Here is a 17,001-nt window from a genome sequence, read left to right on the forward strand (position 1 = left end):
TCTCTTCTTCACTTTTAACTCCTCTTGTCTTGCAAACTTTTCAAATCTTGTTCATTATGTCAATATCAGACTTTAATTTGTCCCAAAACTCCTAGAAAACCTCCCTCGCCTCGGCCTAACGTTCACAAGGAACATGAGTTGGAACAGATACACCGAAAGCAATGTCAGGGACGCTGCGAGGAAAGTAAACTCTCTCTACCATGCTAGAAATCTACTTGCGCCCGAAAGTATCCTGTACCTCTATGAGGCCATCATTCGCCCATGTATGGCGTATTGTTGTCACATTTGAACTGGTGCATCTGCTACTTGTCTCTCTTTCTCTCTTTCTCTTTCTCTTTCTCTCTCTCTCTCTCTCTCTCTCTCTCCTAGACAGGGTTAAAAAAAAGTCGCCAAGCTGATAGACCCTGAATGTTCATCTAAGCTTCAACCTCTGTCCCATCGACGAAATGTTGCACCCCTTTGCCTGTTCTACAAATATTTTAATGGTGAATGCACAAACCCTTGTACCCTATTTATATTGCCGAAGGAATTTGCGACGTAAATACCTTCAACAAACCCGACAAGCAGCAAGGTCCCACCCCTACACAGTAGAGATCCCTACGCCTTCTACTCCAATAATTTCTTCCCCAGAACTGCTAGACTTTGGAACTCCCTCCTGGGATTCTGCTTTTCCAACTGTACTGACATGCAGAAGTTCAAGTGTAATGGGAACACACATCTTGCTGCTCGTCTCCCTACATAGTTATGTCTCCAATAGTAGTCCCTTACATCAAAGTGGTACTGTGCCTTGTTTGGTGGTGAAAATGGAATTTAAAAAAAATATCAGAAACATTTAATTCGTTGAAAACATGGTATTAAGGAATATCGAACCGAATTCCTGTCCAAATCTAGCAGATTTAAATCAGAATTATTATGTTCAAGAAAATGTTCATGTAAGGAACATCTTGCAATTCAACCCTAACCCTAACCCTAACCCTATAACTGAATTCTGTTTCCTAATTTCACCCTAAACAAGACACAGTGCGTCTTTGATGTAGAGGGCTACTATCCGGGACATAATTTGCAAAAATATTACGTAGGGAGTTGAGCAGCAACATGTCTTTTTACCCTACACTTGAACTTCTGCATGTCAGTACATTTAGGGAAGCAAGGACCCGGAAGGGATTTCAAAGTCTATCAGTCCGAAGGAAAACAACTATTAGAGTAGAAGACTGGATATCTCCACTTTCTGACCTTGTGTCACATCTTGCTGAGGTGGACAGCAAGTAAAAATCATACCTAAAAGTACCTTTAAATATTTGAAATATTCATAACATATTTTCCCGGACCACCTTACAAAAAATATGTATCTTTTCTATAAAATCTATTGCAATTTCTTTTTGAAAGATTGTATTGTACATATTAAAGAGAGCGTTGGATTTTTTTCTCATTTAATTCTATATTCGTCAAAATTTGGATAAATTTTAAGGTTGCTCTAAAATTGTATTTCTTGTCATTAAATTCTAATTTAAATTTACTTTTTACCGGGCGGAACGATAAAATTGTCGATATAAAGAAAACAACAGTACAGCTCTTATTTTTAAAACTTTTATTGAAAATATCAATTCAGGTAATTTGATTATGTAGTAGAGCTGACATTTATTCAATGCAGCCGCCTTCAGCCTCAATCACCGCTTCGATACAGGTCGGGAACTTGGAGCATGTCTTTTCTACAATCGTCGGAAAATGTTGGGCGGATGAGGGCGATCAAGCTGGCTTTGCTGTTGTGAGAGGTCATATTGGTGATGTTCTAGACATATGACCAAACGAAATAGTACAGCAGGTTCAGGTCGAGGAAGGAGGGAGGCCAGTGAGCGAAGGGTACAAAGCCGTAGCTGTGGTCTCTTTGAACTTGTGGACTGGCGCCGAGTCCTACTGTAAGACCCAGGGTCTGCCAGGGAATCATCGCACTCTTTAGCACATCCAGGTACACTTTGGTACTTCAAGCCGACTTCGAAGATGTGAGGTGGCACGATGTGGTCCTCACTAGAAATCATAACAAAGACTATAACCGTAGACGGAAACTTTGTTTTCATCACCTCGGGCACGTCCCTGTTATGGGTGGTCATCCAGTGATGCATTTTTAGGCAATGGTTCTGCTGTTTTAACTTGAAAAGATTGAGAGCATAAGTTGTACAGCAGCACATCTCCGATCTTGTTTGTTGAACATGGTGTCACTTTCAAAATTTAGATATCCTAACTGTAATCTCTGAACGTATATACCGTTCACTGGACAAAACAAGGGAGGCTAGAGCGATAGCCCTCGATATATCTCAGGCTTTTGACGATGGTCTTCCGAGGAAAATTAGATCATATGGTATCACTGGAAGAATTCATAAAGTAATTAATTCCTTTTTATGTAACAGAAAAATCCAGGTTGTCTTTGACGGTCGCACATCTAAACAATATTATATAAATGCGGGAGTACCTCAGGGCTCCATTCTAAGACCTTTATTATTCTTGATATTCATAAATGACCTCCCTGATAAAATTGTTTCTAAGATGGGTATATATGCTGATGACAGCACTTTTCATAACAGGCACGAGGGGAAAACAAATGAACACATATCTAAGGAAATGGCAGAAACACTAGAGGATGACCTCGAATCCGCAGTGGAATAAGGACACAAATGGATGGTCACATTCAATGCTGCCAAGACTAAACTTGTTTCCTTCAATAAGTACAAGAAACTTTCACTACCACCAATAGCAATGGCCAAAATCACATTACCAGAACGTACTTCCTTTAAACTCCTCGGACTAATGTTTACAGGGAACATTAACTGGAATAGATACATTGAGAGCATTGCCAAGGCTGCTGCGAAGAAGGTGGGATCTCTCTAACGTGCTGGAAAGCTACTTACGCCTGAAAATATCATGTACCTCTATAAGGCCATCATTCGCCCATGTATGGAGTACTGTTGTCACATTTGGGCTGGTGCATCTGCTATTTGTCTCTCATTTCTTGACAGGGTTCAAAAGAGAGTCGCCAACCTGGTAGGTCATGAACTGTCGTCTAAGCTTCAGCCTCTGTCCCATCGACGAAATGTTGCTTCCTTCTGCCTGTTCTACAATACTTTGTTGGTAAATGCTCTGACGAACTATAAGCACGTGTACCCCCTCGACGTGAATACCCCCGACAAACCCGATAAGCAAGTAAATTCCACCTCTTCACAGTAGAGATCCTTAGGTTAGAAGAAAGCATTCTACTTCAATAGTTTATTCCCTAGAACTGCTAGAATTTGGAACTCCCTTCCGGGATTCTGCTTTCCTAACTGTACTGATAGTTCAAGAGTAATGTGAACAGACATCTTGCTACCCATCTCCCCTCATAATACCCCCGCAAATTATGTCCCCAATCGTAGCCCCCTATTTCAAAGTGACACTGTGCCTTGTTTGGGGTTAAAAATTTTAAAAAAATGATAGAAGGCTCCTATCGCTCTTGAGAATTGTACACAATTATCCAACTAGTAGATGGTCTGCAAAAAAAAAAAAAAAAAAACGCAAATGGAATCATGTTCGACTGAGCTTCAATCTATGGCCCCCCCCTCGCCAAACTTTCACAAGAAACACTAGACTAGCTGAAAACATTATCAATAATTTTCCCCACTCTTTATCTGTGCCTAAACCTAAACATAGATTCCATGATCAAAGCTTCTTTCTTACTGCACGCCTGTGGAATTGTCTTCCGTTTTCCTGCTTTCCAGCTGTCTATAATATGGTTGTCTTCAAGTCCAACGTGAACAAGTTTCTGATGAGCCATTCCACTTAAGTTAACAAATTTACCGAACTTCCATTACTATTGATTACTATATTTTGACTACTCTACACTCTTTAACCCTTATCCTTGAGTGGCCGATCGGCCTTGATAAGTGGTGACGCCTATGTAAAAAAAAAAAAAAAAATATCATCTTCTCTAGGGCGACAATTTTATCATTCCACCCTGGGAATACACGTATGTATGCGAAATGACGTCATCAGTAAAGAAAAAAGACTATACAAAAGGGAAAGAGAATGATCACGAGAGGGTCGTAGAGCACGGAACGATATAAAGTTCGAGATCTCGTGAGTAAGAGATGTAACAAATGCTCTAAAGCACGTGGGTGACGTCTCGGATGTAACAAGAGGAAATAAATGTTGTTGCTATAAAGAAAATGCGAGTTAGAGTTATTTCCTATTCTTTGCTTTGCGAGTGAAAACTAGAACGTGGATTGGTTCCTGTTAAACGTTACAGTGTATTAAAAATATTTTGACAAATTTTGTTACACTAAAAAACTTTTGATACAAAAATAAACTTTGAACACACGTTTTACACAAATGCCCTGGTTTTAACAATTAAAAAAACTGGAGAGTGTAAAACAAATAAAGTTTTCTGTTTTATTTTATTAAGTAAATTAAATAAATAGATAATTAATAATAATGTCAGGAATTTTTAAAAATTAAGTTAAAAATATTTTTTCATTATTTCTTCTATGAAGGGTTGAAGTAAAAATGCACTTATTTGGCGAAATTGCGGGTTAACTGAATTATACTTAACAAGCGCGATTTGTGGAAAGTCCACAGGCGACTCATTCATATGTAATATATTGATGTTGGTATTCTGTAAATGTTCAGCGTAAATGTAGACGCTCTGATATTATTGACGCTTTTTAGCTAAAACTGCAAAAATATTTATCTAAGCTAGCAGAGATGCCCGTCGTAGCTCGGTCGTAAAGTACGCTTTAATATATTTTAAATCTTGCAGATTTAGTATACATTATTATAGAGTTTGTATTCTATCGATTTTTATGTATTATTATAGTTGCGATTTCAAAACTAAAAAAAAAATGTATCCATATGATTTGAGTACGTCAGCTTGAATCGAAACCAAAACCAAAACTTATGAAATATATATATATATATATATATATATATAAAACTTGAGTTCTCTCAGCTATAATCGAAACCGAAACCAAAACTTATGAAGAATTCTTGATAAAATTATTTATAAAAAATAGACTACTGAAGTGCCATCAGTTATAATCGAAACCGAAACCAAAACTTATTAAGAATTCCTGGAAAAATTATTTATTACAAGAAATGGAAGTCCACAACAATTAAACGACGGTTACTCTGACGCAAGCGTGACATACATAATAAATAAATAAAACACACTCTATTCTATTAATATATAGATATTCGCGACTCGGTATAAAATTGAATTTATTCCTGACTTGCTGGAGACGCCCGGCCTTGCCTGGTCGTAAAACATGCTTAAATATATTATACTTTATGTAGATTTCGTATTTATTATCAAAGAGCCATTTTTTTCTGTTTAAATTGCATTCTTAAATCCTGATTAAATACTCTTGTTTGATGCTCCTTTCCATAGGCATGTATATGTTCAATAGTTGAAAAAGAAAAACAGTATTCTACAAGTATATTTATTTATTTGCGGACTGTTATCCTCATTTTCATAGTTGTTATCGTCGTCGTTGCTATCGTCGTCGGCCCCGTGGAGCAGTGGATAGAGGCGGTCAATCTTTGATGTTCAAGGTGAGCATTGTCTGAAGACAACTGTTTCGATTCTACACAAAAAACGGCCAAAGGGTTGGTTCCAAAACGTGGCGAGAAAACAATAACAACAACAAAAACTTTACTCCTGATCTGAAATGGAACACGTACATCAAGTCTGTTGCCAAGGTCGCTGGAAAGATAATGGGATCCTTCTACCGCTCCAGAAGATATCTCACTACTGATGCAATTCTCTATCTATATAAAAGCCAAGTACGTCCAAGGATGGAATACTGTTGCCATATCTGGGTAGGAGCTGCTAAAAATACCCTATCATGCCTTGACAGAGTACAAAATAGACTTTGTGGTTTAGTGGGGGATGCCCTTTTGTCTACCCTGCAACCTCTCTCCCACAGAAGAGACGTTGCGAGCCTATCCTTGTTTTATCGTTATTTCCATGGCAGGTGCTCGTCTGAACTTCAATCTCTGGTCCCCCCTCGCCAATCTTTCACGAAAAACACCCGTCTTGCTGAATCCACTGTGAAAAATTTCCTCCACTCTATATCTGTGCCTAAATCAAAATGCGGATTCCATGAACAAAGCTTCTTTCTTAGAACTGCACGCCTGTGGAACTCTGTTCCGTCTGCCTGCTTCCCTCCGGACTACAACTTGGATGTCTTCAAGTCCAATGTTAACAAATTCCTAATGAACCACCCCCTTAAGTAAACACTTCATCAAATCTCCACACTAACGTAATGTACTTGCAATAACCCTTATCCCTGAGTGGCTTCCGGGCCTTGATAAGTGGTGATCACTGTGTAAAAAAAAAAAAAAAACTATGGAAGGCAGTAATTATGTTAAGAGACTCAGCATTCCTGCCCGTCGCGGTTAACCACCTGAAGAAGGTCAGAGGAATAGTTGACCAAAACGTGGTGAAGCAACAACAACGATGAGGATGAGAATAACAGTCTGCAAATAAATAAACAAATATACACATTACTTCTCTCAAAGGATTGCAATAAAATAATAATATATAATATTCTAAAAGTCTTTAAAACTTGAAGGAATTTCAAAACTTTGAAAGTTTTGATTAAATTTGCATAAAATAACCCCAAAGTGTTGATATGCCGTAAAATGGGCAAAATAAAAGAAGGATATTGTGTGATTCATCCAAGATGCATGTGTCAACTGAGAATATTGGTTCTTTTCTGCATAACTAAAGTGCAAGTACTACAATATCTCCTTTTGTATAACTTACTCTCGCAAGAATAGCAAAATTAGTTACTTCCCTATAAAATGGTTTCACCTTTTCAACATTGCTATTATCATTCTTCTTACGCTAAACTTTTGTTACTCACTCAAGAAATTGTTATTATTGTTACCTGCCACCAACATGGAAAGATTATTGATCTCTTTCTGAATGTCTCAAATAAAAATGCCTAGATTTAGATAAATGGCAACAGTTATTTATTCATGCGAAATTTTGCCTCCTCATCATGTTGCCAAATTCTAAATGTCCCAAATACCAGTGCACCATCATACATGCCCAGCCTGAAGGGTAATGACACAATTACAAACACATTCCATTATAACAAATTTATTTGCAAAATCAGTTGTTTACATATACAGATGTATTAATACTGGTGCTGCAGAGAGTTTGTATGAATTATGTCCCTTTGATTTACTGCATGTGTAATTACAGCATTAGTACCATGTTTCTTATTCGACGAATTTTTCTGTCTTCTGTGCGTAGACAATTCCACATGATAAAATGGCTCCCAGGAAAAGAATCGCAGAATCAAAGTAGAAAATCACGGATAACTGCTGTGTAGCCTCGTAGACAAATCCTGAAATAATTAACGTTAAATTAGCAAAGGACAGTGATGATTAGGTTTTTAAATATCGAAAGGAAACCATTTTGAACTTGCTTCATAATTGATATGTACTCTTTAATAAATTTCCAATATTTACTCGAAATTTTTTTAAAAGAATTTAATAACAAAGATAAAATGGAAAAAATGAATATAATTTTCTTGCATTAGTTCAAACCTTATCTCGACCATATTCAAGGTTAACCCAAAGGCTTCTTTTTCATTCGTTACAACACTGAGGTGTAAGGGAAGGAACAACTTTTTTCTCAAGATTCCTCCACTTACCCTTGATTGTCATTTTAGATTGTTGATTGTTAAGAAATGGGCCATCAAGCACTATCTTTTGAGTTTTTGTTATGACTCAATCGAAAATTGAAACCGTGTCTCTCGGCCCATTACAGAAGACTCAAATGGGCCTATAATGCTTCTTATACATCTACCAATATCAACGGAGCCAAGATAATCAACCGGACGAAGGTTGTTTCAGAAATTCCATGGTGGTAATGAAAGTAATAGATATAAAGAAGGCAGAGGGCAGCTATACCCTCTTAATAATGAGGGCTAGAAAATAATCGTCGAATAAAACTGAGAACAGTGTTTACGGTGCTTTATCTGTTTAAAACGGATCAAAATGGTTTAGGTGTAAAAACATGATAAATTGATCCCGCACGAACTTATTTAATAAATACGTGTTTCTGAAATCAGGCATCATTTTCTGAATAACATAATATTAAAATTTTGGTCCACGTGTATGAGCGGTATATGTATTTTTTATTTTCATCTTTTTTAAAAAAAATTTTTCAAGCTGATTATTACCAGATTATCAAAATAATGAAAATAAACAAACAAAACTCAAACCATCATAATTCTTGTTTCCCTACAATTTTTTTTTTTTTTTTAATTTTCATTGTAACGATTTTCCTAAAAAAAAAAGCATAAACAGACTAACAATACGGTGAAAAATGTCTTCATTGTAACATTGTTCCTAGCAAGAATATGCTTTTTTAAGAAAAACTGAACATAAAAACAAGTCCAGCATTATTATGAAGCATTAAAGAAACTAACGATATTTCTGCATTTTGCGATAGTTTTCTCATATATGTCAGTTAAAATAGTTTTTTTACAAAGGAGTCACCACTTATCAAGGTCCGGGGGCCACTCGAGAATAAGGGTTAATGGGATTATAGCTTAGTAATCATAAGTAGTGGAAATTTTGTATAGTAGATTACTTAGTGGGACGGTTCATCAAGAACTTGTTTACATTGGACTTGAAATCAAATTGTAGTCAGCTGGTAAGCAGGCAAACGGAAGAGAGTTCCACAGGCGTGCAATTCTAAGAAAGAAGCTTTGTTAATGGAATATACGTTTAGGTTTAGACAGAGATAAAGAGTGTGGGAAATTGTTGATGGTGGTTTTGGCTAGACGAGTGTTTTTCGCGAAAGTTAGGCGAAGGGAGATCATAGATTGAAGCTCAACGGATTTGATGTATGTGTTCTATTTTAGACCAGAAGCTTTAAAATATTATTCTTCCAGTATAATCTACACTGGATCCGATGAAACTTTACATGAACCAATAAATACATTTTTGTTATCCGAATGATTACGCTTTATGCAATTTCTCCTGACTTTTTTTATTATGAGAATTGTAGACAATTGAAACCTAATAAAGATCAGTTTCTCAAAATGTAAAATTATTTTTATTGAGCGTCCTCTTATAAAACATTGAGATCAATTAAAAACAAATCTAATATAATCTTCACGAAAGAAAAAGAAAATGTAATATAGTTGCATAGGCTAGAGGCAGACAACATACAGTACCTTATTTAATCCAGAAAAATTCCAGAGCTTCCCGCTAGATGAGATAATCTTCATTTTCTATTTCATTCAAGAATATATGCCGAGACAATCTTCAACCCATAAGGAAAAATGCAAACAGCGAACCAGTAGTGTTAGGACGATTAATCGGAATCGGAAATCGGAAAAGTCGGAACCCTTGGGGGTATCGGAAGCAGAAAATTTTGTGCCTATTTCCCGATTATTATGATTGCTTTTTTTATTTTATGTTCGAGAAAATAACTGTACATATAACATGTGTTTTTACGGTAATCGGCAAAAATAACAACTTTATAGTTAAATATTTAGAGAGTTACCAAAAAAACGGAATTGGTAATGGTATCGGAATCTGGAATTTAGTACTGAATCGGTAATAGTATCGGAATCGGAAAAATATTGGAATCTCCCATCACTACAAACTAGCAACCCATCTCTCTATTGATTGCCATATAAAATTAGACCGTAGCCACAAGGTAACTATAAAAAATGAGTAGGATAATATTTATGTGTACAACTCTTTTAATTAAGCGACACATTTTCGAATTTTTATATTCACGAAGAAATTTAAACCATATCCTTGTTTTATCGTTATTTCCATGGCAGGTGCTCGTTTGAACTCCAATCTCTGCCCTCCCCCTCAACAATCTTTCACGAAAAACACCCGTCTAGCTGAATCCACTGTGAAAAATTTCCCCCACTCTATATCTGTGCCTAAATCAAAACGTAGATTCCATGGACAAAGCTTCTTTCGCCTGTGGAACTCTGTTCCGTCTGCCTGCTTTCCACCCGACTACAACTTGGATGTCTTCAAGTCCAACGTTAACAAATTCCTAATGAACCGCCCCCTTAAGTAAACACTTCATCAAATCTTCACACTAACGTAATGTACTTGCAATAACCCTTATCCCTGAGTGGCTTCCGGGCCTTGATAAGTGGTGATCACTGTGTAAAAAAAAAAACAAAAAAAAACTTGCAATATTTTATGCAAACAATAATGGATAACAAACATACCTTTTAGTGTGGGATATATAATATATAGAATTCCAATTAACGTCGATAAAATGCTGTAAGCAGCCGTCATGTTATCTGTTCCAAGAATTGCTGAAACCAGTACAATGCGAAGTGATGATGCAAAATCTACAAGATGAAAGATTAATATTTCACTAGCAGTACCCGTGGAAATTCAACGGTGGTTGAAAACCCTCACATCAACAAACACCTTTTCATCACATGAGCAAGCAATTCAAATGAGGCTGTCCTTTAATAGAATAATCTGTGGAATATTAGTTTGGATCAGACGGTGAATGAAAACAAACATTTTCGTAGACAAATATAGAGACCTGCTTCAGATTATTACAAGAAATGGGACTACAGTGAAACATTTAAATATGTTAATTGGTGGTAAGAAAATGGCAGTCAATTTGTAATGCGATTTAATGATTGAATGAATCAGTAAGAAGTATGATTGATAGAAAGTGGTTAAAGAATTAAAAAGGTAGGTTTTTTGGCAGAATATATGGCAACATTTGAAGTATATTTTTTATGTTGTTATGAAATTGAATGTCTCAATTTGTTAAAGGTTTTTTCATTGCTATCATTTTCAAAGTTATTTGAACTTCAAGTCACATTTTTATTGTTATGTTTGTTATAAGTCACATCTAGTCACATCTTTATTGTTATAAGTGACATCGAGTCACATCTTTGTTGTTATCTTTATTATAAGTCACATCTTTATTGTTATTTTGTTATTAGTCATATCTAGTCACAACTTTATTGTTATAAGTCACATCTAGTCACATCTTTATTGTTATTTTTGTTATAAGTCACATCTAGTCACATCTTTATTGTTATAAGTCACTACTTATCACATCTTTATTGTTATAAGTCACATCTAGTCACATCTAAATAATTATTTTGTTATAAGTCACATCTAGTCACATCTATATTGTTATTTTTGTTTCATCTAATCACATATTTATTGTTATAAGTAACATCTAGTCACATCTTTATTGTTATAAGTCACATCTAGTAACCTTTTTCTTGTTATAAGTCACATCTAGTCTCATCTTTATTGTTATAAGTAACATCTAGTCACATCTTTATTATTTATTTTTGTTATAAGTCACATCTAGTAACATCTTTATTGTTATAAGTCACATCTAGTCACTTCTTTATTGTTATTTTGTTCTTAGCCACATCTAGTCACATTTTATTGTTATAAGTCACATCTAATAACATCTCTATTGTTATAAGTCAAATCTAGTCACATCTTTATTGTTCTTTTTGTTATAAGACACATCTAGTCACATCTTTATTGCTATTTGTGTTCTAAGTCACATCTCGTCACAGGTCTTATGTTATAATTCATATCTAGTCACTTCTGTATGGTTATAAGTTACATCTAGTCATATCTTTATTGTAATTTTTGTTAGAAGTCACTTCTACTCACATCTTTATTGTTATTCTTGTTATGAGTCACATCTAGTCACATCTTCATTGTTATTTTTGTTATAAGTCACATCTAGTCACATCTTCATTGTTATTTTTGTCATAAGTCACATCTAGTCACATCTTTATTGTTATAAGTAACATATAGTCACATCTTTATTGTAATAAGTCATATCTAGTCACACAAGTTTTTGTTATAATACACATCTAGTCATATCTTCATTGCAATTTTTTTATAAGTCACATTTATTCACATCTTTTGTGTTATTGTTGTAATAAGTAACATCTTGTCACATTGTCATTGTTATAAGTCACACCTAGTCACATCTCTATTATTATAAGTCACATCTAGTCACATCTTTATTGTTATAAGTCACATCTAGTCACTACTAGTCACATCTTTATAATTATTTTCTTCTAAGTCACAACTAGTCACATCTTTATTATTATAAGTCACATCTAGTCACATCTGTATTGCTATCTTTGTCATAAGTCACATATTCTTACATGTTAATTGTTATTTTTATTATAATTCACATCTAGTCACATCTTTATTGTTATAAGTCACATCTAGTCACATTTTAATTGTTCTGTTTGTTATGAGTCAAATCTAGTAAAATCTTTATTGCTATTTGTGTCCCAAGTCACATCTAGTCACATTTCTAATGTTAGAAGTCATATCTAGTCACATCTTTATTGTTATAAGTTACATCTAGTAAGATATTCATAGTTATAAGTCATATTTAGTCACATCTTTATTTTTATTTTTGTTATGAGTCACATCTAGCGACATTTTTCTTGTTATTTTTTCATAAGTCACATCTAGTCACATCTTCATTGTTATAAGTCACATCTAGTCACATCTTTATTGTAATAAGTCAAATCTAGTCACACATTTTGTGTTATAATACAGATCTAGTGACATCTTTATTGCAATTTTTGTTACAAGTCACATTTAGTCACACCTTTATTGCTATTTTTGTTATAAGTCACATCTAGTCACATTGTTATTGGTATAAGTCACATCTAGTCACATCTTTATTGTTGTTTTTGTTATCAGTCACATTTAGTCACATTTTTATTGTTATTTTTTTTTTATAAGTCACATCTAGTCACATCTGTATTGTTATCTTTCTTCTTGGTCACATCTAGTCACATCTTTATTGCTATCTTTGTTATAATCACATCTTGTTACATCTTTATTGTTATTTTTGTTATAATTCACATCTAGTAACATTTTATTGTTATAAGTCACATCTAGTCACATCTTTATTGTTCTTTTTTTTATAAGTCATATCTAGTCACATCTTTATTGTTATAAGTCATATCTAATCACATCATTATTGTTATAAGTACCATCTAGTCAGATCTTTATTGTTATAAGTCACATCTAGTCACATCTTTATTGTTATTTTTGTTATAAGTCACATCTAGTCACATCTATATTGTCATTTTGTATAAGTCATATCTAGTCACATCTTTATTGTAATAAGTCACATCTAGTTACATCTTTATTTTTATAAGTCACACCTAGTCACATTATTTTTGTTATGTTTGTTATAGATATTGTTAGAATTTTTGTGAGATGATTTTGATTGTTATTTTATTCAAATTATTCTGACTATACTTTTATTTTGATTGCTATCTTTACAATGTATAATGCTTGTCTGATCTGCAGAATTTTTATTGAATATGATACAAAAAAAGTGATGTCAACTCTTAATACTGTAAAGAATCCGTTCACAAAGATCTGGTACATAGACTTTTAATAAAACATTACATCCACGCAATCAATAATGATTGGAAAAAGAAAACATTTTCTCTTTTATTTTGAATAAAAATAATTCAGACTGATATATATATATATGTATATATATATATATGCATATATATATATGTATATATATACAATATTGCTTAATTATTTCACTTTTTCATAAATTATAATTATACTACAACTAAAACATCTAATTTTCTGAATAAACTTTAATACTGTTACACCTTACTAAATACAGACATTACAACATCATAGAAAACTAATAGTTTTTTTTATATTTAAAAAGATTTCAAAATAAATTAAATAATGTATTTAACCTTCCATCAACAATTATATTTAAAATTTTTAAATGCTGAATAAATATGCTTTCTGCAAATGAAGATTTCTAAATTTTGGAAGATATTATTTTCTTCAATTTACATTTCATTTTTATGTGCAAGTGTAATGTTTTGGATTTCTGTTTAAAAATGTAATCATTAAATACAGACAAATAAAAATAAAAGTGTTTGTTTGCAAAGGTCTGGTGCATAGACTTAAAACAAAAACATTACATCCACGCAACCAATAATGATTGTGAATAGAAAACATTTCCTTTTTCATTTTGAATAAAAATAATTCAAACTTATATATATATATATATATATATATATATACATATATATATGTTTAAAGAAAAAATTAGAAAAAACCGAATGAAATCATTAAAAAATCAACGTTTCGTCCCTGTCTCAAAGGACATCTTCAGGATAAATTGAGATAAAAATGTGATAAAAGAAAAAGTCATAGATCGTGCGAAAAAAGACAGTTTTTTAAAATCCAACCCATGTTGGGAAAGGCACACATATTTCATCCTTTCCCAACATGGGTTGGATTTTAAAAAACTGTCTTTTTTCGCACGATCTATGACTTTTTCTTTTATCACATTTTTATCTCAATTTATCCTGAAGATGTCCTTTGAGACAGGGACGAAACGTTGATTTTTTAATGATTTCATTCGGTTTTTTCTAATTTTTTCTTTAAACATAACGTCAACCACCGCTGGTATATTTTTTAATTCCTTATACACATATATATATATATATATATATATATATATATATATATATAGATAGATAGATAGATAGATAGATAGATAGATAGATAGTTCATAAATTATAATTAGTTTCATAATTATCATAAATTATAATTAGTTTCATAAATTATAATTATACTACATCTAAAAAAATCTAATTTTCTGAAAAAAAAAAACGGTTCTGATATCTATGAAAAATAATATTTATATCTTAGTGAAACAGAATTAAAATTATTTTCAAATGGAATAGAAATATTTCGAGAATGTTTAATCAATATAAATGTTCAAATGAAACAAAATTGTCTTGAATTATGAGCTATAATACACCTAATGGACATTTCGAAAGATATAATCATTAGAAAACCTAAAAAATGGTTTTGTATTCACTGAAAATTATATTTTCATTAAGCTTTTATGAAACCACGTGCATTGAAAGATCCAAATTAAGAAAAGTTTTTATCCAAATGCAAGTCTGAATATATCCAGTGAGTTGTTGAAATTTAGGGAAAATATGTTCTTTTTCAAATTTCAATAAAACCCTATCAATTGAGTTTTAGAAATATCAACAATTTATATTCTCTGAGTTTTAATAAGTGATACAAAAAAATCGTGTGTTACTTTGAAATTAGGTAATATTTAAATTCAAATCCCTGAATATTTCGAAAAGTTAAAAATAATAAAAATTTGTGTACATAATAATCACAGCACAGAGCATTAATTTATATAATAAAGAAACAATATTACATATAAATTTTAATAGAATGAAAATTGTGAATATGTATACAGTGTTTCTTTATCACATAAATTGACAATGTTCGAATAAATGAACATTTTTATGCAAGAAAACTAACTCTTTATTTTGAATTTTTTTCAGTAAGGATTTGAAAATTCAGAGATTATTTTCTTGAAATAAAGTTAAAAAGTTTAATTATTCATACAGATCTCAATTAAAGCCTTACTATTTCTTGATGATATAAATATACCTTACCTGAAGTTTCTATCCCGAATCATTTCCTCTAAAAATGCTATGTGTTATGTGTTTCAGAGCCTTGTGCATTTAATCCATAAGTAATTGTGTAAGTCTCATGAAATACATTCAAATCCAGATCCCTTTAATAAGCTGTGTGACCTAAAGTAGTTAAAATTGAACTTTCAAGTCAATAGGTTGGTTTGTTGGTTGGTTGTTTTTGTTTTACGGCATATCAACCCTTTTCGGGTTATTTAATGCCGAATCCAAAGATTTTGAAGAAAAATTTTTTAATAGAATATATTTGTTGTTTTCACGTCAGTTTCTATTTAACCCATAGTTGGGACCCGAACAGGTACTACCACTCCGGGTCAGAGTGGACCTAGGAGCAATGGTAATTAAAGGGTGGCTCCACACTCCCCAAAGCCCACAAGCTGGAGCCTCAACACTGAATATAGTTTAAGGTCATATCCAGGACCCCCATTGAGGGACTTTTACCCTCTGCAGAGGGGCAGTCGGCGTATTCTAATGCCCCACCGACAGGGCCTTCAAGTCAATAGGATAAGTAATATAAAAAAATTAAAGCTGTTCTCATTTGTAATATTATAATTTTTAAGTCTAAGAAATTGAAAATGTTATGATTTTCTTCAAATTTATATTTTCATCCAACCCCTATGTAGAGGAAATGATTTTTTTTATTCAATTGTAAGTTCGAATAAATCCAAGGAATCTTTGAAAAGCAACCAAAATTATATACTTAACATATCCACAGAGCATTAGAAATATTATCAATTGAATAGTTCACTAAATTTAAATTACAAATGATCCAATGAAGAATCTGATATTTCATTGTAATGAAAATACTACTATTCTAATCATTGTATATTTATGAAATTAAACTAAATATATTTTCTATCTCTTTATATTAATAAATATATTAATAAATAATTGAAAAATATATTTAGTTTAACTTTAACTAACGTATGTAAATCCATCTAGAACATTGATATTTAAAAGTTAAAAAAATAATTGAATAACGTTTCATGAACATTTTTAAAAAGTATTGAATCATAATCTTTTCTTAAATAAGTATGCTTCTTTAAATGTAGGCATAAGTTCACCTTCTACAATTTTTAAGTCTTCATTGCAAACACACCAATCAATTAACTCACATTTAATCATTTTTCATAATTCTTGGATATGTTACTAATTTCGACAATCATTTTTCATAATTGTAACCCACATTATCGCCCCCTTACTAAAATAAGAACTTTGATATATTGTCTGGGCTTGTATATTTCATTACAAACACACCAATCAATTAACTCGCATTTCATTATTTTTCATAATTCTTGGATATGTTACTAATTTTGACAATCATTTTTCATATTAACCCACATTATCGTCCCCCCTTACCAAAATAATAACTTTGATATATTATTTGGGCTTATTATTTCATTACAAATACACCGATGCATTAACACACGTTTCATCATTTTTC

At 32.6% G+C, this 17,001-nt stretch overlaps 1 protein-coding gene across 2 annotated transcripts in view; it reads right to left on the reverse strand.

Moving 5' to 3' along the window:
- Window positions 1-7,119: 7,119 nt before the first annotated feature.
- Window positions 7,120-17,001, reverse strand: part of LOC145278339 (monocarboxylate transporter 9-like) — an 81,055-nt gene continuing 71,173 nt past the window's right edge. For both annotated transcript variants that reach the window (XM_080130633.1, XM_080130632.1), the window contains exons 8-9: window positions 10,248-10,373; window positions 7,120-7,379 (exon numbers count right to left, since the gene is read on the reverse strand). In XM_080130633.1, the coding sequence (XP_079986759.1) occupies window positions 7,252-7,379; window positions 10,248-10,373 (254 nt within the window). In that variant the 3' untranslated portion in view covers window positions 7,120-7,251. The remainder of the gene's footprint in view (window positions 7,380-10,247; window positions 10,374-17,001) is intronic.

This window comes from Euprymna scolopes, chromosome 6 (genome assembly GCF_053919585.1).
Source record: "Euprymna scolopes isolate OS-2025 chromosome 6, ASM5391958v1, whole genome shotgun sequence".
Lineage (NCBI taxonomy): Eukaryota > Metazoa > Mollusca > Cephalopoda > Sepiida > Sepiolidae > Euprymna > Euprymna scolopes.